This window comes from Bactrocera neohumeralis, chromosome 3 (genome assembly GCF_024586455.1).
Source record: "Bactrocera neohumeralis isolate Rockhampton chromosome 3, APGP_CSIRO_Bneo_wtdbg2-racon-allhic-juicebox.fasta_v2, whole genome shotgun sequence".
NCBI classification, from domain to species: domain Eukaryota; kingdom Metazoa; phylum Arthropoda; class Insecta; order Diptera; family Tephritidae; genus Bactrocera; species Bactrocera neohumeralis.
This window is the reverse complement of record NC_065920.1, coordinates 14,894,237-14,913,203: the sequence shown is the minus strand read 5'-3', so window position 1 is coordinate 14,913,203 and position 18,967 is coordinate 14,894,237. Positions and strand designations below refer to the sequence as shown.

The window sequence follows — 18,967 nt, the reverse complement described above, 5'->3', positions numbered from 1 at the left end:
GTGGTTACGTGTTGATTTTGCCGTCGCGTTTTTTTTCATTTTGTTTCTCAGCCCACGATTTTCTTGCTCATTGCACTTACAACTTTGGCGAAAGAGCAAGACAAACGCGAAGTCGGTTTGTATATAGGCATAAGATGGCAGGAGGTTGTCGCACATTAATTGGCGCTGTTGATTTTCATCTGTAATTTTCATTCGCCTTTCATTTCATTTGAGGCGCACAAGAACAATAGCAATGAGACCTTTCCTAACATAAAAGAATTGGTGGCGCATCGAGCTGTCGCCGAACTCTTTCAGCGTGAGGGTGAGTGGAAATCAGGTAGTGGAAAAAAATTGGCGCTCTTAATTGCATGAGTGGTTTGTTTGAATTGTTGCTGGCTGCAATTAGTTAACTTCTCTCATTTTTTTCTGCATGTCCAATGACTTGCCGATTGCCTTGATTGTGCGGGTGGTTTAATTTGAGTGAATTGCGTGTACGCTTCGGGCGGTTTTGTAGTTTTATACCGAACTGTTGTCAATTATTTCCACTCTTTGTGGGCATACACTGCCGAACAATTAAATGGAATCAATGCAGTTTTTGATTTTCGCCATTTTCGAACATTTTGATTGTACATGGTCAATGAGTGGTTTTATTGGCAGCGATTTTCATTTCAAATTGTTTAATTAAATAGTTCGAAAATTTTGCTTTTTTCTCTCAGTAATAATGGCCAACTCTCTTCCAAATTGAGTATGCAAGCACAAAACTAGTTATAGTCTTTATTTCAGAGTAGAGTGTCCTAGAGATAAATTAAAGGTAGTGGTTTTATGAAAATGGTTGTTTGATATTAAAGGGAGGGGCAGGAGTGTCATTTAGGTCATCATTGTGCTCCCAAGTAGTAACCAAATTAATACCTATGCAACAATTCTTTGGATTTGATAAAAAAAACTTAATTTTTTCCACTTAAGCTGCTCAATGTGTCTTAAGTTGGAGCATTGGATATTGTGGAATATATCTCGTCTCATCCGGCTGAAGACTGGGCATCCGCGTAGTTAATGGTCCAGCGTCGCATCACCCGCGGAATCATCTTTTCCAATTTTCCCAAGGTGCGATCTTAGGGGTAAATGCTCTACAACATTATTAAGTTGCCTTCAGCCTAGTGGGAGAAGCTTTTTGGCCTGTCCATTATCAACACTACCTAAATGGAATTAGGTAGCTAGCTGGCTCTATAAAAATCAGACGCCTTGACGTGATGTGATTTAAAAGTCATGAAGTGACCTCAGGAAGCTGCCTGCCAATGTTGCGCTGTGATGAGATTTGAATCAAAACCATATCTTCGACCATTGCGTTATTTCCTTAGACAATAACCCATGTCAAATGTTGTGAATATATCTCATCAAATAAAAAGTTTTACTAAAAGGTTGTAAATGTAAAAAAATCTATCATTGTGCTCCCAAACGAAATGTAAACAAAATAGTCAATGACCTTACAAACAACGGGGTCATTGATCCTACAAAATGTAAACAAAGGTTGTTGACTTGACTAAATGTAAACCAATGTTGTGAACTTGGCTAAATGTAAACAAAAGGGTTATTGACCTCATAAAACGTAAATTCATTGACCTTGACCAACTGCAGACAAAAACACCATTGACCTCCTGAAATGTGAACAAAGAGGTGACTTACAAGTATCCCAAAATATATAAACTTATTAACCTCTTAGAAAGTAAAACAAAATTTTGCGCTAAACTGAACGATTGGAATCAAGTGCTTGTAGAGAAAACTTTTTCATTTAACGAGATATCTTTAAAAAATTTTGTATGGAATATAACCCAAGACTATGATGTAATCTTCGAAGAAATTGTTCAGATCGGAGCAATATAGTATATAGCTACAACACAAACTAAAGAACCGGAATCAAGTGCATGTATGGAAAAATTTTTTAACTAACGACATACCTTCATGCAATTTTTTATGTGTTATTGTTTAACGTAAGAGTGTGATCTCCGAAGAAATTGTTCGGATCGAAGTGCTATAGCATATAGCTGCCATACAAACTAAGCGATAAAAAAAAGTTCATCTAAGGAATATTTTGTTTTTGTGAAGGTTATTATAGCTTTAGTGCCTCCAAAGTTAACATATTTTCTTGGTATACAAGTATAATACTGCCAGGTCACATGTGTGTGTATAAATCTAGCACTCGCATGAAAAATGAACACAGATATTCGTCAAATGTCATGGCAGGTTGAGACAAGCAAAAAAATAAAAATGAATAAATAGTCAAGGCTCAAGGAACTGGAATAACGCAAATCCACTGGGTTAACATTTATCTGTATCATTTGCGCTTGATTCACTGCTTGACAGTTACACTATGCACATACCATGCGCAGCGCCTTTAAAAACCATTTGCCTACAAGCGCTGGCAGACAAGAACGCAAATCCCGAGTATTAGTTCGGCGAGTGAATTGACAAAGTAGCGGCATAAGCGGACAGCTGCGCGCAAAAAATTAGCTCCGGTGGTGTAGCTACCCCCGTACGCTTGTATATGGAGAGCACTTCTGACAGGCGAATCAGCTTTGTATTTGTTTGTGTGTGTGTGCGTATTTGTGGAGCAAATTTATTTTATTCATTGCATGATTACCATTAATTTCAATTTGTCAAAGTGTCAGAAAAGAGCGCGCACACGCACAAAAACACACAAAAATTTTGACATATTCGCCAATGCGCTGGTGCTGGTATGCCCCTGCATGTGGGTAAAATGTCACTCATACGCAGTGTCTGCTCTATATGTGGCAGCGGCACGTTGGCAAGCTTGATATGCAGACACAAGCGTCGCTGTTTTAGACGAAAACGAAACAAAGCAAATGCAATTTTGCAGTGACAAGTGAGGCACTTGTATGTGTGAGTATGTGTGGCTGTGTGTGAGAGAGCTCATGAGTAAATTTGTTTCCTTTAGCACATCGACTCGCAGGCATTTGTAGCTGTGTGTGTGCTATGACTTCAGCCAACGATATTCCTGTCACATGGTTCGACGTGCATCATCCACACATACACAACAACAACAACAACTCAACACTGATTGCAGAACTATTTCTGATATATACATATGTGTCTTATATGTCTGTCTGCCTTGAATATGTTGCTCATGAACTGCTCCCAGTTAGCTGTGCTTATATCGCCTGTATTTTGTTATCTTATTGCCAAGCTTGCCTGCCTGCCTGTTGTTGCCTTTCATGTCTCGCATGCTTTTTCCTGCTATGCGCGCTCAGGTACACACACATACAGCCGTGTATGTGTTGCAGTATGTGGAAGAAGTGTTTAAGTAGTTTTTGTTTCTTTGCTTGCTGCTTCCGCCATAACAATTTTGAGAAATAGCAGACATTTGTCTCAATGCTGTAAATTATTCGTGACACGCCAGGGCACACCTACACTCGCACATACACTCAAGGCCAAACACACGCGCTCACACCGTTCACTGACGGAACTCTGCTATCCTTCGTACAACAGCAGCACTGGCTGTCATGCAAAATATGCACATACACACACATATGCGCTCGATCAATTTGTCAGCCATTTGTAAGGTGCACACACCCACATACCTACAACTCATTTCTGACTTCTGCTCGACGTCGCACATCAACCAGCGCTTAATTTAGTTACTCGCCTAGCGCAGACAAGCAGCAACTAAAACAAAATCAGAAACACAGCGAATTTCCAAAACAATATATGTGGTGTTTGTGTGTGAGTGCTGCTATGCTTCCCATCTGCGTTGTGTTACATTCTAAGCCTGTCATGCAAATTATATTTTAGTTTTCATGCACGCCATTCGAACGTGACTTTGCCGCTTTTATTGACTTCCGCCGAAACAATTCGCTCTGGCGCGCTTTTTGGGCGCACAAATAGTTGCTTCCCTCCCCGCTAGTTGCCGTGGCAGCACTTTGCACGTACATGCCGTGAAATCTATGCTTAATTTATAGAAAAAATATATTGAATATTTTCGGAAATATTTTGTACGGCTCACTACATTTTTGCATGCGCTGATTACATAGTTTGGAAATGCTGGAATTTCACTGTGATTCGGTAACTAAACTAATCCCGAACTTAAAAGAAAGTAAGTAAGTAAATATTAAAGTAAGGGGTTTTATAGCTTTCGCATATCACAAAAACGGGGAATTTTTAAATTTGTAATACATTTTATTAGAGGAAGATCCTAGAATTTGAAGTCGTTTCTTTATATTTGAGCGTACTAATGAAACAAGGTATAGCTTGATTTTGCTCATTTAGTACTAAACCACACTAGGAGAGGTTAGGTTAAAAGGTCGATCCCTCAACTTAGAGGGAGAATAGCACTCCCTCCCCTGATATTCAGTCCATAGTGAAGCCAGACAATATATTAGCTATCAGCAAACCGCCCTGAACTTAACACAATTCTGCTTAGGTATTTTATTTATATTTTCCCTATTTCACCTGGATGTCTAAAAGTATCTTCTTCCAAACAGTTCCAAGTTCAATCGGATGAATTCCGAGCGGACAGTGGCCAGTTGGAACAATCATTAAAAGGTGGACTTTCTGAGAACGTAAAACTTCATAAACCTCTTCCGATTTATTGTAGACTAGAAGAACCTTTCGACTGCACAGCTGCTGCTAGTTGATCCACACTTGCTGCGATGGCCTGAAGTCCAACAGTCCAGTAGTAAGCCACAAGAAGCCAACGGACCTCCTACCGGTTCTCATTTCGCAAATATTCAGAGTGAAATACCTGTGCTAGCAAGCTGAACAGCCTTATAGTCATATGCAACACGAAATGGCCAGGCAAAACAACTCTAATCGATACTCTATTACGGTTCGATACTCGAGATAAGGAGTCTAGATATTCCTTCACTAGTCTTGAGCGCACAGTCGGAGTGGATAGTCAACACAGTCTGAAAGACGCTGCGCATGGGAGCAGTATATTCGCTGGTATTTTTATGGCAGCCACCTCCACTTGGAAGACGACGCAGTAGTAAAGATGCCTAAACTGGAGGCTAATGGAAACTTCCTAGCAGTGTACTGCTCTACCATCCCACCCCGCAGCATTTAATTCATCCGTGAAAGAGCTGACCGCCTCACTTCACGAACGAGTCCTTCTCTCACATGCCTCCCTCGAAGGTATGTAAGCAGAGAAACGACAACAAGGACTAGGCTTGGCAACCTGAAAATCCAAGCATTTTGGAAATCGAAACACAGTGCTCAGGCTCACAATCATCTTACCCAGATTGTCTGAGTCTGAGCGCACCTTTCGCGGCCATACACCTTGCGGCTAAATCCACTGGTGCTATAAACAGCAGGTTTTTACCCAGTAGTTGGTGTGGTTAAAAAAGCACCAAAAATACATATGAGTGCATCCCTTTGAACATTCGAGCCTCTACTTTTGGTGAGAGTCCCCACCATTTGCCAATGGCACCACCATACAGTGCAACTGATACCTTCCTTGCTCTTTCGTCGATGTTGGGTTTCCGCGACAGCTTATTGTTTACGATGAGGCTTGGGTACTTAACTCTGTCAGCATGCCGAAGACGCGTTCCCCTTACTAAAGCGTGATGCGCCTCCGGGCTTTTATACTTCCAATTGAATAAAACTTGTCGTTTTTTTCCAGGCTGTGGTAATATTTTATCGGAAATACCTACACGAAAATATTCCTTTATATAATTATATTTTTTTTATAAATATTACCGCCATAAATCTCTATGCAAAACAGCTCACACTCGATTTTAATACAAGATAAAATGCTTCGTGCCGAAATTTGTCGAATTTGCAGTTTTTGGTTTGATAGTTGGATGGAAAAAAGGCATAGAATCGAGTTCGCTCTCTAGATAAATATATTGTATTAAGCGTCTAAAAAAGTGTTAAATACATTCAACAATTGTATATCCGTGGTTGCAATTACTAATTTATTGTTATTCAATTTCGGTTTTTCTGCTGTATATAGGCAAAAAGCATTGAAATGTTGACAGCTCTCTCTCCCCTAACACTCACTTTTCAGGTTTTTACCCTTTTGTATTTTCGCTAAACTATACATGTAGCCTTTGGATGGGCACAAGCTACTGCTTCCAGGCATTATTTAATTAAAATCAAAGGAAAAATTATTTCTCAGATTAAATGAATATATATGTTACGAAAGCTTTCAAGATTCTTTTGAATTAAATATTTTTTGTTTTTTTTAGTACTAGAACGGCCAAAAATACCCAAACATTTAGGAGGAGATAGTGCACAATAATCTTTTGTTAAGATTTTATTTCCACGGTATCGCACAATAATAAATGTTATAAATTTATTTACATATATAATATTTCTCGATATTGCAAAATAATTTTTTACTTCGATTTATTTCCACCGTTATCTGTCCTGTTATACATTTTTACACAATCGAAAAAAAATTGCACTGTAAAATTATGCTTAGATTTTTTACTAAAGAAAAATGTTTCGCAATAATATTTTTTATGTTTACATAGTACCGCAAAAATATTGCAAAATATATTTTATTTTGATTTTTGTACTACCGAAAAATTTTCAACCATAAAATTTTGCTCATATTTTCTACTAGAGAAAAATATTGAAAAGTATAATGCACAATAATTTTATTATAAATTTTTATATTGCAAAAAATATTCCACAACATAGTACATATACATATGTCCTGTACATAAAAATGTTGTGAGTTTTTCTTTTTATAAAGCCCGAAAAGAGAGAAGGGCCGCTAAAGAATGTGTAAAAATATATACATACATATGTAGGTATTTGTACGTTTTGCTTCATATCAAAACATTCCTAAAATTTACAATATTGTATATAAATTTTTTGCTTACATAATAGTGCTATGTAATATTGAAAAAATGCACGTTTATTTATTTAACACCACTCGCTCAATTTGATCAATATTTTATAATATGTAAAGTTTTCATAATTCTTTTTCATAATTGTAAAATATGTGATGTCTGACATGTAAAGGGTGCTTATTTCAAATCAAACAAGGAAAAGTAATTTACTTTACCATTTTAGTCTAATAAGTTTTGGCCTTTATAGTAATTTACTGAAAAGCTTTTCTACTTGGCACAGCCTCATGACCTAAGCTGCTATCTTACAGGCTCCTTTTTTGGGTTGGCTGTAGAGAACCAAGAAGTCGCGAATGCGTTACCAGTACAGCTCTCATGAAAAGCAAGATTTTCCTAATTTATTAATCACTACAAGAACAACAACTTCACCTTTTTATCAAATCGAATTTTAAATACGTCAAAATTTATATTACAAAAAATATTGCACAATAATTTTTGGTTTAGATTGAAATACTGCCGATAAGTATTTACAGATTAACTCTTTTGATAGATTTAAAATTTGGCACAATATTTTTGAAATTAGATTTTTTACTAACGAAAATTAATGCAAAATAATTTTTTGTTTAAATTTGTACATATATATATATTATCATAAAATATTGCGCAATAATTCTATTCACCAATTCTAAATCTTTATACAAACGAAAACTGTGCTCAATAAATTCTTCTATGGTTTTAGATTTAGACTTTTATTCTACCGAAAAAATATTGCACAATAACTTTTTTATTTTTATATTATAATTATATTATTATATTATCAAAAAATGTTGCACAATAGTTGTTTTCAGCTAAAGAATAAATCAAGAAGTCCAAAATAACCAGACTCATTAATTTTGAGATGGCTGCTTGCCCGATAACGATAGCTACAGTAGAGTTGTGTAGCCTTAAATGTTCTGATAATTGGGCATAGACCTTATATTAAGTTTATAAAACGCACCTAATAACCTATCCAAGATAACTCAAACAGATTATTTGAAAACAATCCAGCTCATGACCTGCATACATAAGTGCCACCCTACAAGCTTGTTAGTGATTTGAGATTGTTGTAGAGAACCTAGAAATCGCGAATATTTTACCGGTAAAACTGACCAATAGGAGTAAAGTTTTCACCACAAAAACAACAATCTCGCTTATTCACCAAACCGAATTTTTAAACTGTCTAATTTATATCACAATTCTAAATTTTTATACAAAATATATTGTACAATAATTTTTTCTTGCACAATAACTTTTTTTGATAGATTTGTATACAATGGAAAAATATTGCACAATATTTTTTGTTTAGATTTGTAAATATATTTATTATCAAAAAATATTGCGTAATAATTTTCTTCACATATGAACATTTTTATACAAACGAAAACATGCACACTAGTTTTTTATGAAGTTTTTATGTTTTATAGTAACGTTTTCTTAATTTCTTAATCACCACAAAAACAACAATCTCGCTTATTTATCAAACCGAGTTTTAAATCCGTCAAATAATACTCAATATCAGTGTCAAAAAAGCTGTTCATTCTGACAGCAATCTCCTGCCTTCCAGCAAATTCTAACCAACTAAAAACACCCTATATTGTTGATTATGACATGTAATTTTGATATGCATTAAAACATAAATATTACAATATTTACAATCGTAAATGTTCGATTTCAATTGCGACTAAACCAAATTTATTTCTGTATTAATTTCACACAATCTAAATTTACAAACAATCAATTTATTTTGCAGGTTTCATTGGCAAAATCAACAAAAAACACATTCACCGGTTATGGCGTCGGCAGCGCCAATATGGATGCTGACAGTGTACAATATGACATACCGAAAAACTCTTACAAACGAGCCAATACGGACATCAATTACGAGGTGATTGTATAGCTGAATATTTACGCATACCAATACACACACACACACATACGCATATGCGCATCCGGGCGTTTTATTTATTTAAATATTTAAATTGGTGCAAATTAGATTTTGCATTAAACATTTGCTCGCTGGTAATCTCAGCGGAGATTTGACGTTAAATTCTGACTTGATTTCCAACTCAATCAATAAATGTCATTTAACTACACTTGGCACGCATAAATGTTCGATTCGCATGGGGCGATACTTAGCGCTGCGTCAGTGAGAGGAAACTTTGCAATTTAGGCGATTAAATATTTGAATATTTTTGTGAAATATTTAAGCACACAATGTGCGAATTGCATTTGAAAAAACGTGAAAATATAAAATGATGCATTCAAGTTGAAAGAAAATAATCTCAAATAAATATATTTATTAAAAACCAATAAAATTTAGCTAAAAAAAAATTATTTAATTTATGTGAAAAACGGCCAGTTAATTTCTGTTCAAAACTGTTTGCCCCATATCAAATAAAAACAGTTACGCTTTCCGTGTAATTAAAATTGTTTTTCTTTTTTTTTTTAAATAAACATTTGCACCGCAAGCAATATGTTGTAAGCCGCAATATTTGTGCGAAATTTTACAATTTTCTATTTGTAGTTGCAACCATATTTTAGTGGTAAGCCAGTGAGCGCAAACTGCTAACGTTTAATTGGCACTTAAACTGATACCGCATAGCAGTGGTGTTAGCCAAATGTTTGCTATATTGCATGCAACATATTATGAAGCGGAAATAAACATTAAAAATTCATATTAATGCAATATTTCAGAGAGGAGTGTAATTGCCCAAACTCAGCGCAGGGAAATGGATTTCCAGCAAATTTACATAATTAAATTTAAATATTTTACGAGCGCATTTAACAAAACTTAATTAAATCTCAACGTTAATGCATTAACTGTAATTACCGTCTAATACAAGCGGATGCACTAACAACTTAATAACATACGCACGTGGTATAGGAATAATTTTAGAATAATCACAAAAAACGAAAGTTTAGCAATTTCGTTGGGAAGTGTTTTGTCGGAAAGTTGAAAATTGTAAAATGTATGTATGTATTACATACGGGTATTACATATATAAATAATACTGAAAAATATAGCGCAATAATTTTTGGCTATTGATTACTAGCGGTAAATATTGCGCAATAAAATTTTGCTCCGCTATTTCAACAGCTAAATATATTATATTGTATAATAATTTTTTGTTCTTATATTGAACATAATTTCTTTATATTTTTTATACAATCGAAAAATATTGCACAATGGCTTTTTCTTTAGATTTTTGTATTACCAAAAATATTGCAAAAAAAAATTTAGATTTTTATATGTTTAATTTTTTATACTGGAAATAAGTGTAAAATAATTTAGCTTTGAATTTTTACTAGCGAAAAATATTGCACAATATTTTTAGATTTTACTACATTCAAAAAATATTGCACAATAATTTTGTTCACCCAAGTTTCTTTTTATAGATTGTAATACAATCAAAAGTTATTCTAAAAGTTATTCTGTCGATTTTTACTTCTTTAAATTTTTATACTAACGGAAATATGCCTAAAATATTTTTTTGCTTGAATATTTTACTAGCGAAATAAATTTTAATACATGCGTCAAGTATTACACAATATTTTTTTTTGTATAAACTTTATAATAAAAAAATATATTGCACAGTTATATTTTTATCGAATTAAAAATAATGCTCAATAAAATTTTGCTAAAATTTTATACTATCGAAAATTATAACCCATTAATTGTGACTCAGACTTTTATATTACCCAAAAATATTGCACAATAATTTATTTTTTTGGTTATTTTTACTAGAGAAAGGTATTGCAAAATAATTTTTTTATAGATTTTTATTCAATAAGAGAAAATTGCACAACCAAATGTTTTACACAATAATTTTGTTTACCCAAGTTTTTTATGGATTTTAATACCATCGATCAATATTGTACAATAATTCTTTTATATATTTTCATTTCATCGAAAAATATTTCACAATAATATTTATAGGTTTTTATACAATCGAAAAATATTTATTGCGAAATATTTTATTTTTTTATTAAAATTACACAATTAACTATTTTTTAGATTTTTATTCAAAAGTATTGAGCAATAATTACCCAAGTTTTTTTTTTATTTTTATACAATCGAAAAATATTTCGCAAACATTTTTTATTTATATTTTTATATAGGGTATAATAGGGTAACTAGCCCGACCAGATCTGGATTTAGCTTCATTCATACAAAAGCTAAGTTATAACAGTAATGTAGCTTGTTACTAAGCTAAGTAATATGTTAGTATTGAGTTCAAAATGTAGTATCTTTATATAAAATATAGTCCCTGTAATTATAAAGTTGAAACCTAAATCGCTTTCCCAGCTATACAATTATATGTATATGCATTAGCGTGCTTCCTGTTCAATCGGAATGCATTTCGAAGATCTCTCAATTGCACGTATTTATCGATATCAAATACAGTTTAAAACTTCATCGATCGAATTAAAGCTCAAAAGAAACACAAAATTTACTGATATTTTGAATAACTAGCGTTTAGATATATTGAAGTTCAGTGCCAAGATAATACGAATAAAATACATACATATATCACAAATTCATTTTGTTGTTGCGATACCTTTTAATGAACATTTTAATGAATTTCGTAGTTTATTGTATGCAATAAAATAATTTTAAAATTTTCTTTACTTACAGAGCTCCGTATTGGGATCCGGTGGTATTATGTATATAAATGGTAGAATAGTTTCTGGACCCCTAGACTCACTGATAGAAGTGCTAGTGCCAAAAAATCGCATAGATTTCGATAAGGTAAGATATTTGAAATATTGCCAATGCATACAAACACATCCACGCAGGGGGAGAGTAAATTACAGTTCACTATTTAGTAGATAGATATGTGTGGTTACATATACTTGTACGATACCCTATACATGAAAAATTCCCTATTTCATACATATATAAAAAGTTGCCACTGATTTGAAATTTAATAATTATTGAAATCATATTTAGACAAACGGGTTGCAGTTTACATATGTACTCGTATAGGCAACTTTTTACACCCTGGAAAGGGAATATTGAATAGCCCCCACGCACACTGAAGGATATGGAAAATAGTTTGTTTAAAAAGCTATGGTATTATTATCCAACTCAACGCTAAAATCTTGGAAAAATTGTTCAGATCGTTTTACTCTAGCATATATCATATATACAACTGACCTCTTAAATCATATCCTTCTATGGAAACTCATTTGTTCATCATGGTATCATGAAATTTTATGGAGATATATGTATATGTATGTAAGTCATCGCCACAATTTCCAAAAATATTGTTCAGATCGTACTAGATTTTACCACAGCGCCCAAAGGTGTTTCAATTCAATATTGTTTACAGTACTTTGGAATATTTATAACTTTCATGAATTTTATTTTATTTATTTGTTTAACGAAAAAATAACAAACTGTGCAACTTGTAACCGCAATACAAAATTAATTAGTGTAAGTGTGTGAGTGCTTCAATTGAAAATGCAAACAAATAAAAACAGTACCTATTAATAAAGCAACAATGAAATACAAATGAGTTGAGATAAAAAGTGAAATTAAACGGCATTTATATATTACAGATCACACACACACACACCAACATACAAATGCACACACACCTACATACATATGTAATAAGCGCGCTTTGAACAGTGGCTGCATGGCGGCAGTTGCTGTTGTTGCTCCGTCAAAGTGGGCATGTCCGACCGCAACGCGTCAAACAAGCGTGTAAAGTGAGAACGCTTCGCCGCGATGAAAAGCGGATGTAATTGCATTTCTATGTTTTGCCAGCAAAACCCAAAACCAATAACATTACAATCAATATACAAACACACACACACGCGCACACAATAAAAGCGCTGACAAAGCAACGTCACACGCACACACACACAGATAAGCAAACGCGCTTACAGTTAATGCATTGTTGTTGCCACGCGAAGCATAGAAGAATGCAGCTGATAGCAACAGCAACTGGTGAAGTGTCTGCACATCCTTTTTGCAGCAACAAAACTATATTCGAAGCAATGCTCTTGATGTGTGCGTGTATGTGTGTGTGTGAGTGCTGGTTTTTGTGCAACACTCAGCATCGATAATTCAACACTGAATACGCGCTGTGCATTCGAGCAGTTTTTACTCGCTCTGACTATTGATTTTTTCCAATTCATTTATTCTTTATTCATGCAATCAAACAATCCAATCCAATGTAGTGGTTGTGGTGGTGGCGCGCGGGCAAGGAAAAACAAAACGCAAAACAAAAATAAAAATAACAACAGCACTTTTATTAATATTCCGCACAAAAAACGGCGAGAGAAAACAAGTTTTTATAAACATTCATGTTTCATATGGTAAATACACGAAGTTTGTTTGCATTAACCCTCGGGATAACCCGGTGGCTCGAGCGAGTTGACATAGAATTTCGTAGTTATATGTAAAGCAGTGCTCACCACATCAGAGCAAAACTAATGAAATATTGGTATTAGAAGGAAAGTATCGCAGAAAACTTTAATTTTAAAATTTACTGTGGCAAATATACGTATTATGAACAAATTATGGAAAATAAAAGCGTTTAAAATTTTTTGAAGGATATGCGAAGCCTTTAAGTGAGCGTGTTTGGTACAAAGTTGCCAAATATATTTATTAAAATATCAAAATTTATTAAAATATTACAAACACTGACTGGCTGTCAGGCCATACATGGACCTCCAAGTAAACGCTTTCAGCAAAGTTTTCTGCTTGAACATTTGCACAGCGAGTTAAGAAACATAATGAACTCTCCAAATAGTTTTTGCTGGGATGAATTCGCAGATAACATCATTGCAGTCGTCTGCTTGAAGCTCAACATACTTCACACACAGACCGATGCCATTCACATTGGAGCCATTTACAATTTCACCGACTCCCTCGGAGTGAATCGCGCACTTGGAGTCAAACCACCACTTATTGCAGACGAAGAGTTTGTGTTCCAACGCGATTCTTGAGTGGCCCTGTTCAACTTCGATCTGAGCACTGTAGCTCTGCCAGTGGGCTGGGGATAGAATTTGCCAAAATTTCCAAAGTAAGCAGGACTTAAAAAACAGAACAAATGTTTTTTTCGGCAAAATCAATTTATTTTATTCAAAATATTCTCCTTCTGCTTTCACTAGCGTCGGTCGATGAGACAGCGCATGTCATGACGGAGAAATGTTATGAAATTTTCCCTGGACAAATATAAAGATAACAGATTCTAACGTACCAGTCGACATATAGATGGCGTCACCAGGGGGCGGTAGATTCATAAAGTTCTGTTTACTTGGGAACGTACCTTGTAGTCTCTGTTATAAATAGTTTTATAATACTCAGCTTCAACTGATATTGTAGATTTTGAATTATATTTTTTCTAAGGAAAAGACATTTGAAGTTCAAGCTACAAATTTCATCAGTCATTGAGTTAAAGAGGTGCTCAACTGGTAGTAGCAAAAGCTACAAGGTCTGACGGAAGACTTAAATCTAGTACCACGGAAAGCAGTCAGCTTTTGGAGTACCACTCTTCACTCTTCCTTGTGGCTGTGGTTTAAACATAGTGGCAGTATAAATGAATATTCAGTTCATTGTGGAGTCGAACTACGGCCTGCTGCCGAACCCACAGCACGGCACAGGTTTTAGATCGGCCTCGAACCCGACCAAGGTGAAAAAGGAGTCCCTTCCACCTGACCAATTGGCACCAAGTAATACTTGCAAAAGGCTTGTATTATTTGGAGCGCTGATCAACCAAACACCCCTTTGCATGACCAACAACCCCACTTTTCTAACGTGCTTTTGTCTATAGCCCAACCCCGTTGAAACAGCACCTTTTCTGAGCCTAAAATTAGATTATTTCGATGGCAGCCAAACCCAACCTCACCACCGAAATGGTAAAACAAACACCATCAAATTTAATAGAGACTTCATATCTAATTTTGAAAGTTCATTCCGTACCTTGAACTGCGAAGCCTCTAGATATTTAAGCCGAGGTTTAGCTAAGCCCGGATGGAAGCGGAGGAAGAGTTCCAGCGTCTCACTAAAACCTACTTCCTTGCACATTCTACATGTATTATTGTTACTTATGATCATTCGGTTTACATGTGATGACTGTAAGTTGTGAGCTGTGACTTGTATGCCCCTAAGCCATTCATTCTCCCTTTCATCTGCTTCCGTCCTTTCGGAAATTTTATGGTTTATCATTTCTAGCAACTAGGCTGTTTTCGAACTAGATTGATAGCCACCACGTAGGAAATTTTGACAGTCTCATCAGCTATTTTGTTTCCCGGAACACCCTTGTGGCTTGCAACCAAGTACATATCGTAGCAGTATAGGTAGCTCCTATGCTTCTAAGGACACTCTCTATCACAATACGATATGAGATTATTGCTTTAACCTAAATTCTAAAAAATTTAAAAATTTGAAAACAAACAAAGCCGCTAAGCTAAACTAACAGTAAATATGTTTAACCGGCATCAAAAGAAATTTTGAACACCCTCTGGGTTAAAATTCAGCAATATATATGCTAACTACACTGCTGGCATATCCAAAGCCAATTCATGCGCACACAATTGCATTCGAAAAACACTTTTGATTATTGCCAATGCATGCAAATTAAAGTTACTAAAAAACGCGGAGTTTTTTTTCGAACATTATACAAAGCAATATTGGTTGCATAAATAATTAAAAACTACGCTTATACTGCAGCAGAAGGTTAGCTGCAAGCTATTAGCCTCTGAAAAATTCCAAGAGCTACTGCGCGCTCATAGCAATTTTTCAATTTTTCCACATTTCAACTTTTTTCGTTGCTTTTATTGATGTTATCGGCATTTTTTGAATTGCTGTCATTTTATTAATGAAATTGTTTGTCTAATGGAAACTGATATGTGCTTTTATATAAATGGTTGCACAGATGTGCGTATACTATGTGTGTGTGGCTATAAGCGTTTTGCTTAAACACGATTTCCAAGCAGTTTATTTTGCATTTATTGATGGTTATGAATATTTAATTTACTTAATTAAGAGCGCTATTTATTTATTATATATATCAATACAATTAATTGAAGAAACCTAACTTGCTTTATGTATGCATATATGTATATGAATGTATATGCTACAGTGAGCAAAAACTAGTAAGACTTTTTATTTAAATTTCATTCGAAAACCAATACGTAGAATTTTTTTTCTAGGTTGGTGTGACTGTCAATGACATCTGTGCGAAGTGTCACATCAAACTAATCATTAATGTTCAGTATACGCATTATCTTCCATTAAATTTGGTAGGCTGATTCAAATCTCTGGTCCCGAAACGTTCAGAATGTTGAAAAGGCCTTCGGTGATAGTTGTTTGTCACGTGTTTTTGATTGGTACAAATTATTCAAAGAAGGTCGAGAATGGCCATCAACATCAGCTGATGATTAATAAGTTAATAAAATTAAGGAGTTGGTGCTTGAGAATGGACGATTAACAGTCAGAGATCTTACTGGCATCGTTAGAATATCGGAAGGATCAGTGAAAACCATTTTGAAAGATCATTTGGGCCTAAGAAAAGTGAAAGAAATCCAAAATCACTAAATTTTTTCCAAAACAGCGTCGCGTTAACAATGTTTTCCGACTACCAGATGACGTGTTGAATATGGTGTGTATGTTTGGGGTGTAGATGTGGTATATTTAGGGGGGGCGCAGAAGCTCTTTTAACCAGAAGGGGATGACATAGATTTTGAAGAATAAATTAAGAATTCTAAATCTTTCTGTTTTTTGCTCATAGTAGTATGTCTATGTGTGTTGAGATCTCATAATATTGAGGTTATAATATTCTTTATTCAAAGAAGGAAATGGAAAAGTCCTTGTTTTCTTTGCCATGGATCCTAGTGAAGAATGACCTTTTGAAGGAACTGCAAGGCCGTTGCCTTGGCAAACAATGTAACTCTTTTTTTAAAAGGAAAATTCATAGATACGCTTTACGAACTAACCCAAGGGCATCTAAATGTGGTAACCAAGCAGGCAGAGAGAAATGGGCTAGCCATAAATCCAAGGAAACTGAGCTGATTTTGTTTAGCAAGAAATACAAAATCCCTGCTGTTACGTTCCCCACGTTGGATGGTTGACAAGAAGCTGCCGTGGAAGCCAAACATGGAGAAGAGAGTAACGATTATCATATTATACTATTGTAGAGAAGCAATTGGGAAGAGATGTGGTCTCTCACGAAAAGTGTGTTCCGGCTCTATGGAATCTCAGTTACGCCAAAAATCTTTTACACGGTCTTTGTCTGCTGGTGGATGCTCTGAAAAATCACAGTATCTAAGCAGCTGTAGCATGCTCAAAGAACGCCTCTCATGTTTTTGTTATTATAACAGTTATGTAGCCCCTTTTAGAATGGTAAAGATTAAATAAGTTGTCATAGAGATGATCCAAGGTAAGTTCAGAAAACGTGCTGTTTCGACGGGGTCAAACCATAGGAGAGAAATGTCAAAAGTGTAGAATTAGCATTTTATTTCAGCTCGCTGACTGTGCGCTTAAAATAAGTCAAAGAATGCTTAACTTCGTTAGCAAAAGATTCAAGCTTATTAAATATTAGGCTTGCATAAGCGCCCGGTAACAGCGGCATCGCCAGAAACTGCAAAGTCGATGAGCTTACTAGGGAGGGTATTCTTTCCTCAATTTCATCTGATTTTAATCGAGCCAGTTTCCAAGGTCTTCTTGCGTTCTGACATTGGTCCTTTGGATCAAAAGTGAGCTCATCAATTGCAAGATCCTTCTGAACAAGATTGAATTTTAAGAGCTTCTCCGAACTCCTGGCTCTTAACAAAGTCAATATCGACACAATTGTGGGTGATCTGACTGGACACTGTTCAATGGGTTCACACAGGGTACGAGGCGAGGTGGAATCATCTTGTTACTTCCTCTTCTATTGCCTGCTCCTTCGAGACTGAGATTGACTTGTCGGCTTGGACACACCATTGGCAACCATATCCTCCTTTATAAATTTGTGGTGAGCTCAAAACGCTTCGTCGACCTACGACATCCATCAATTTTAGACCAACCGTATGACCTAACCTAACCTATCACAAGTCTACCCAGAAAAATTATAATAGTTTGTTGCCTTTATTCCCAAGAGAGGTTCTTATAAATATTCAAAATAAATTGGAGTATATAGATCAAAATATATACAAGTAGATATACTCACACAAGTGTGTGTGCATAACAAATATTTGCTTTGCTCAAACCGAAGTCTACATGCTATATACCAAAGTTCATGAAGATAAATTAAATTAAATTTTCAATGAATTTGTAATCAAACGCTTTTAGATAATTGATTGAAATCATGCAACCAATTGTCTTATACATTTGTGTTTTTGTACATACAAATGTATATTCGAAAATGCAAACACACGCTTGCAGCGTTTTCGGAGAAACTATCGAATGTTTCTTATACTCAATAATCCCTCATTGTCACTCACACACACTCATACATTTGCACATTGGTGCCGGCTGTCAGACGGCTGAACAAATAAATCAACCGACCACAATACAACCGAGTCGCAGTGTTTGATTAGTGCCAATTAAATATTTATTTAATTACTATGTAATAAAGAAGTCGCCATAACTCATACACACACAGCCCGAAACAGCTGTAATAATAATAATAATAACCGAGAATACAATCAGTTATGTTCGTGGTTTCCTATATTATACAAGTACATTTTGATATATTTTGAGTTGATAAATATTGACTGACTGAACGCACTATTTTTGGCTTTAAATTTTTATAGTTTCTATCAAAATAAGTTGTCGTTAATGTTTATTTAAACAAAGCTTATTGTTTTTATAGCCAAAGTCTTTAATTTAAGCGGCCCTTTGGTGCAGTGGATAGCACATTGGACTTCTAATCCAAAGGTCGCGGGTTCGATCCCCGCAAGGGCTCAATTTGTCAAGTTTTTTATTGTCGGAAGATATCAAATCAAATATAAACCTGAAAAATGTTAAATATTCAAATAAGACAGAAACATATAGGAAAATATAACGGCAAATGTATTTTCAAACTAAAATTTGTCTTCGATTAGCTTTTAATGGAAAAAAAGTTATTTCGTTTCTTTAAAATATCATCAGCAGCTTTTTTATACCAGAACTATATTAAGAGATAGCACATTATATTTAAGTCGAG

The 18,967-nt window shown here is 34.9% G+C and overlaps 1 protein-coding gene and 1 non-coding gene across 3 annotated transcripts in view; both read left to right on the top strand.

The window, feature by feature from the left end:
- LOC126753105 (ras-GEF domain-containing family member 1B) overlaps positions 1-18,967 on the top strand; it is a 244,149-nt gene that overhangs the window by 81,928 nt on the left and 143,254 nt on the right. Inside the window, exons 3-4 of one of the 2 annotated variants that reach the window (XM_050464257.1) lie at positions 8,575-8,709; positions 11,461-11,574. In XM_050464257.1, the coding sequence (XP_050320214.1) occupies positions 8,575-8,709; positions 11,461-11,574 (249 nt within the window). The remainder of the gene's footprint in view (positions 1-8,574; positions 8,710-11,460; positions 11,575-18,967) is intronic. The other variant, XM_050464258.1, reaches the window with a different exon arrangement.
- On the top strand, positions 18,655-18,728 carry Trnar-ucu (transfer RNA arginine (anticodon UCU)). Its single transcript has one exon. It is a non-coding gene; the product is annotated as a tRNA-Arg (tRNA).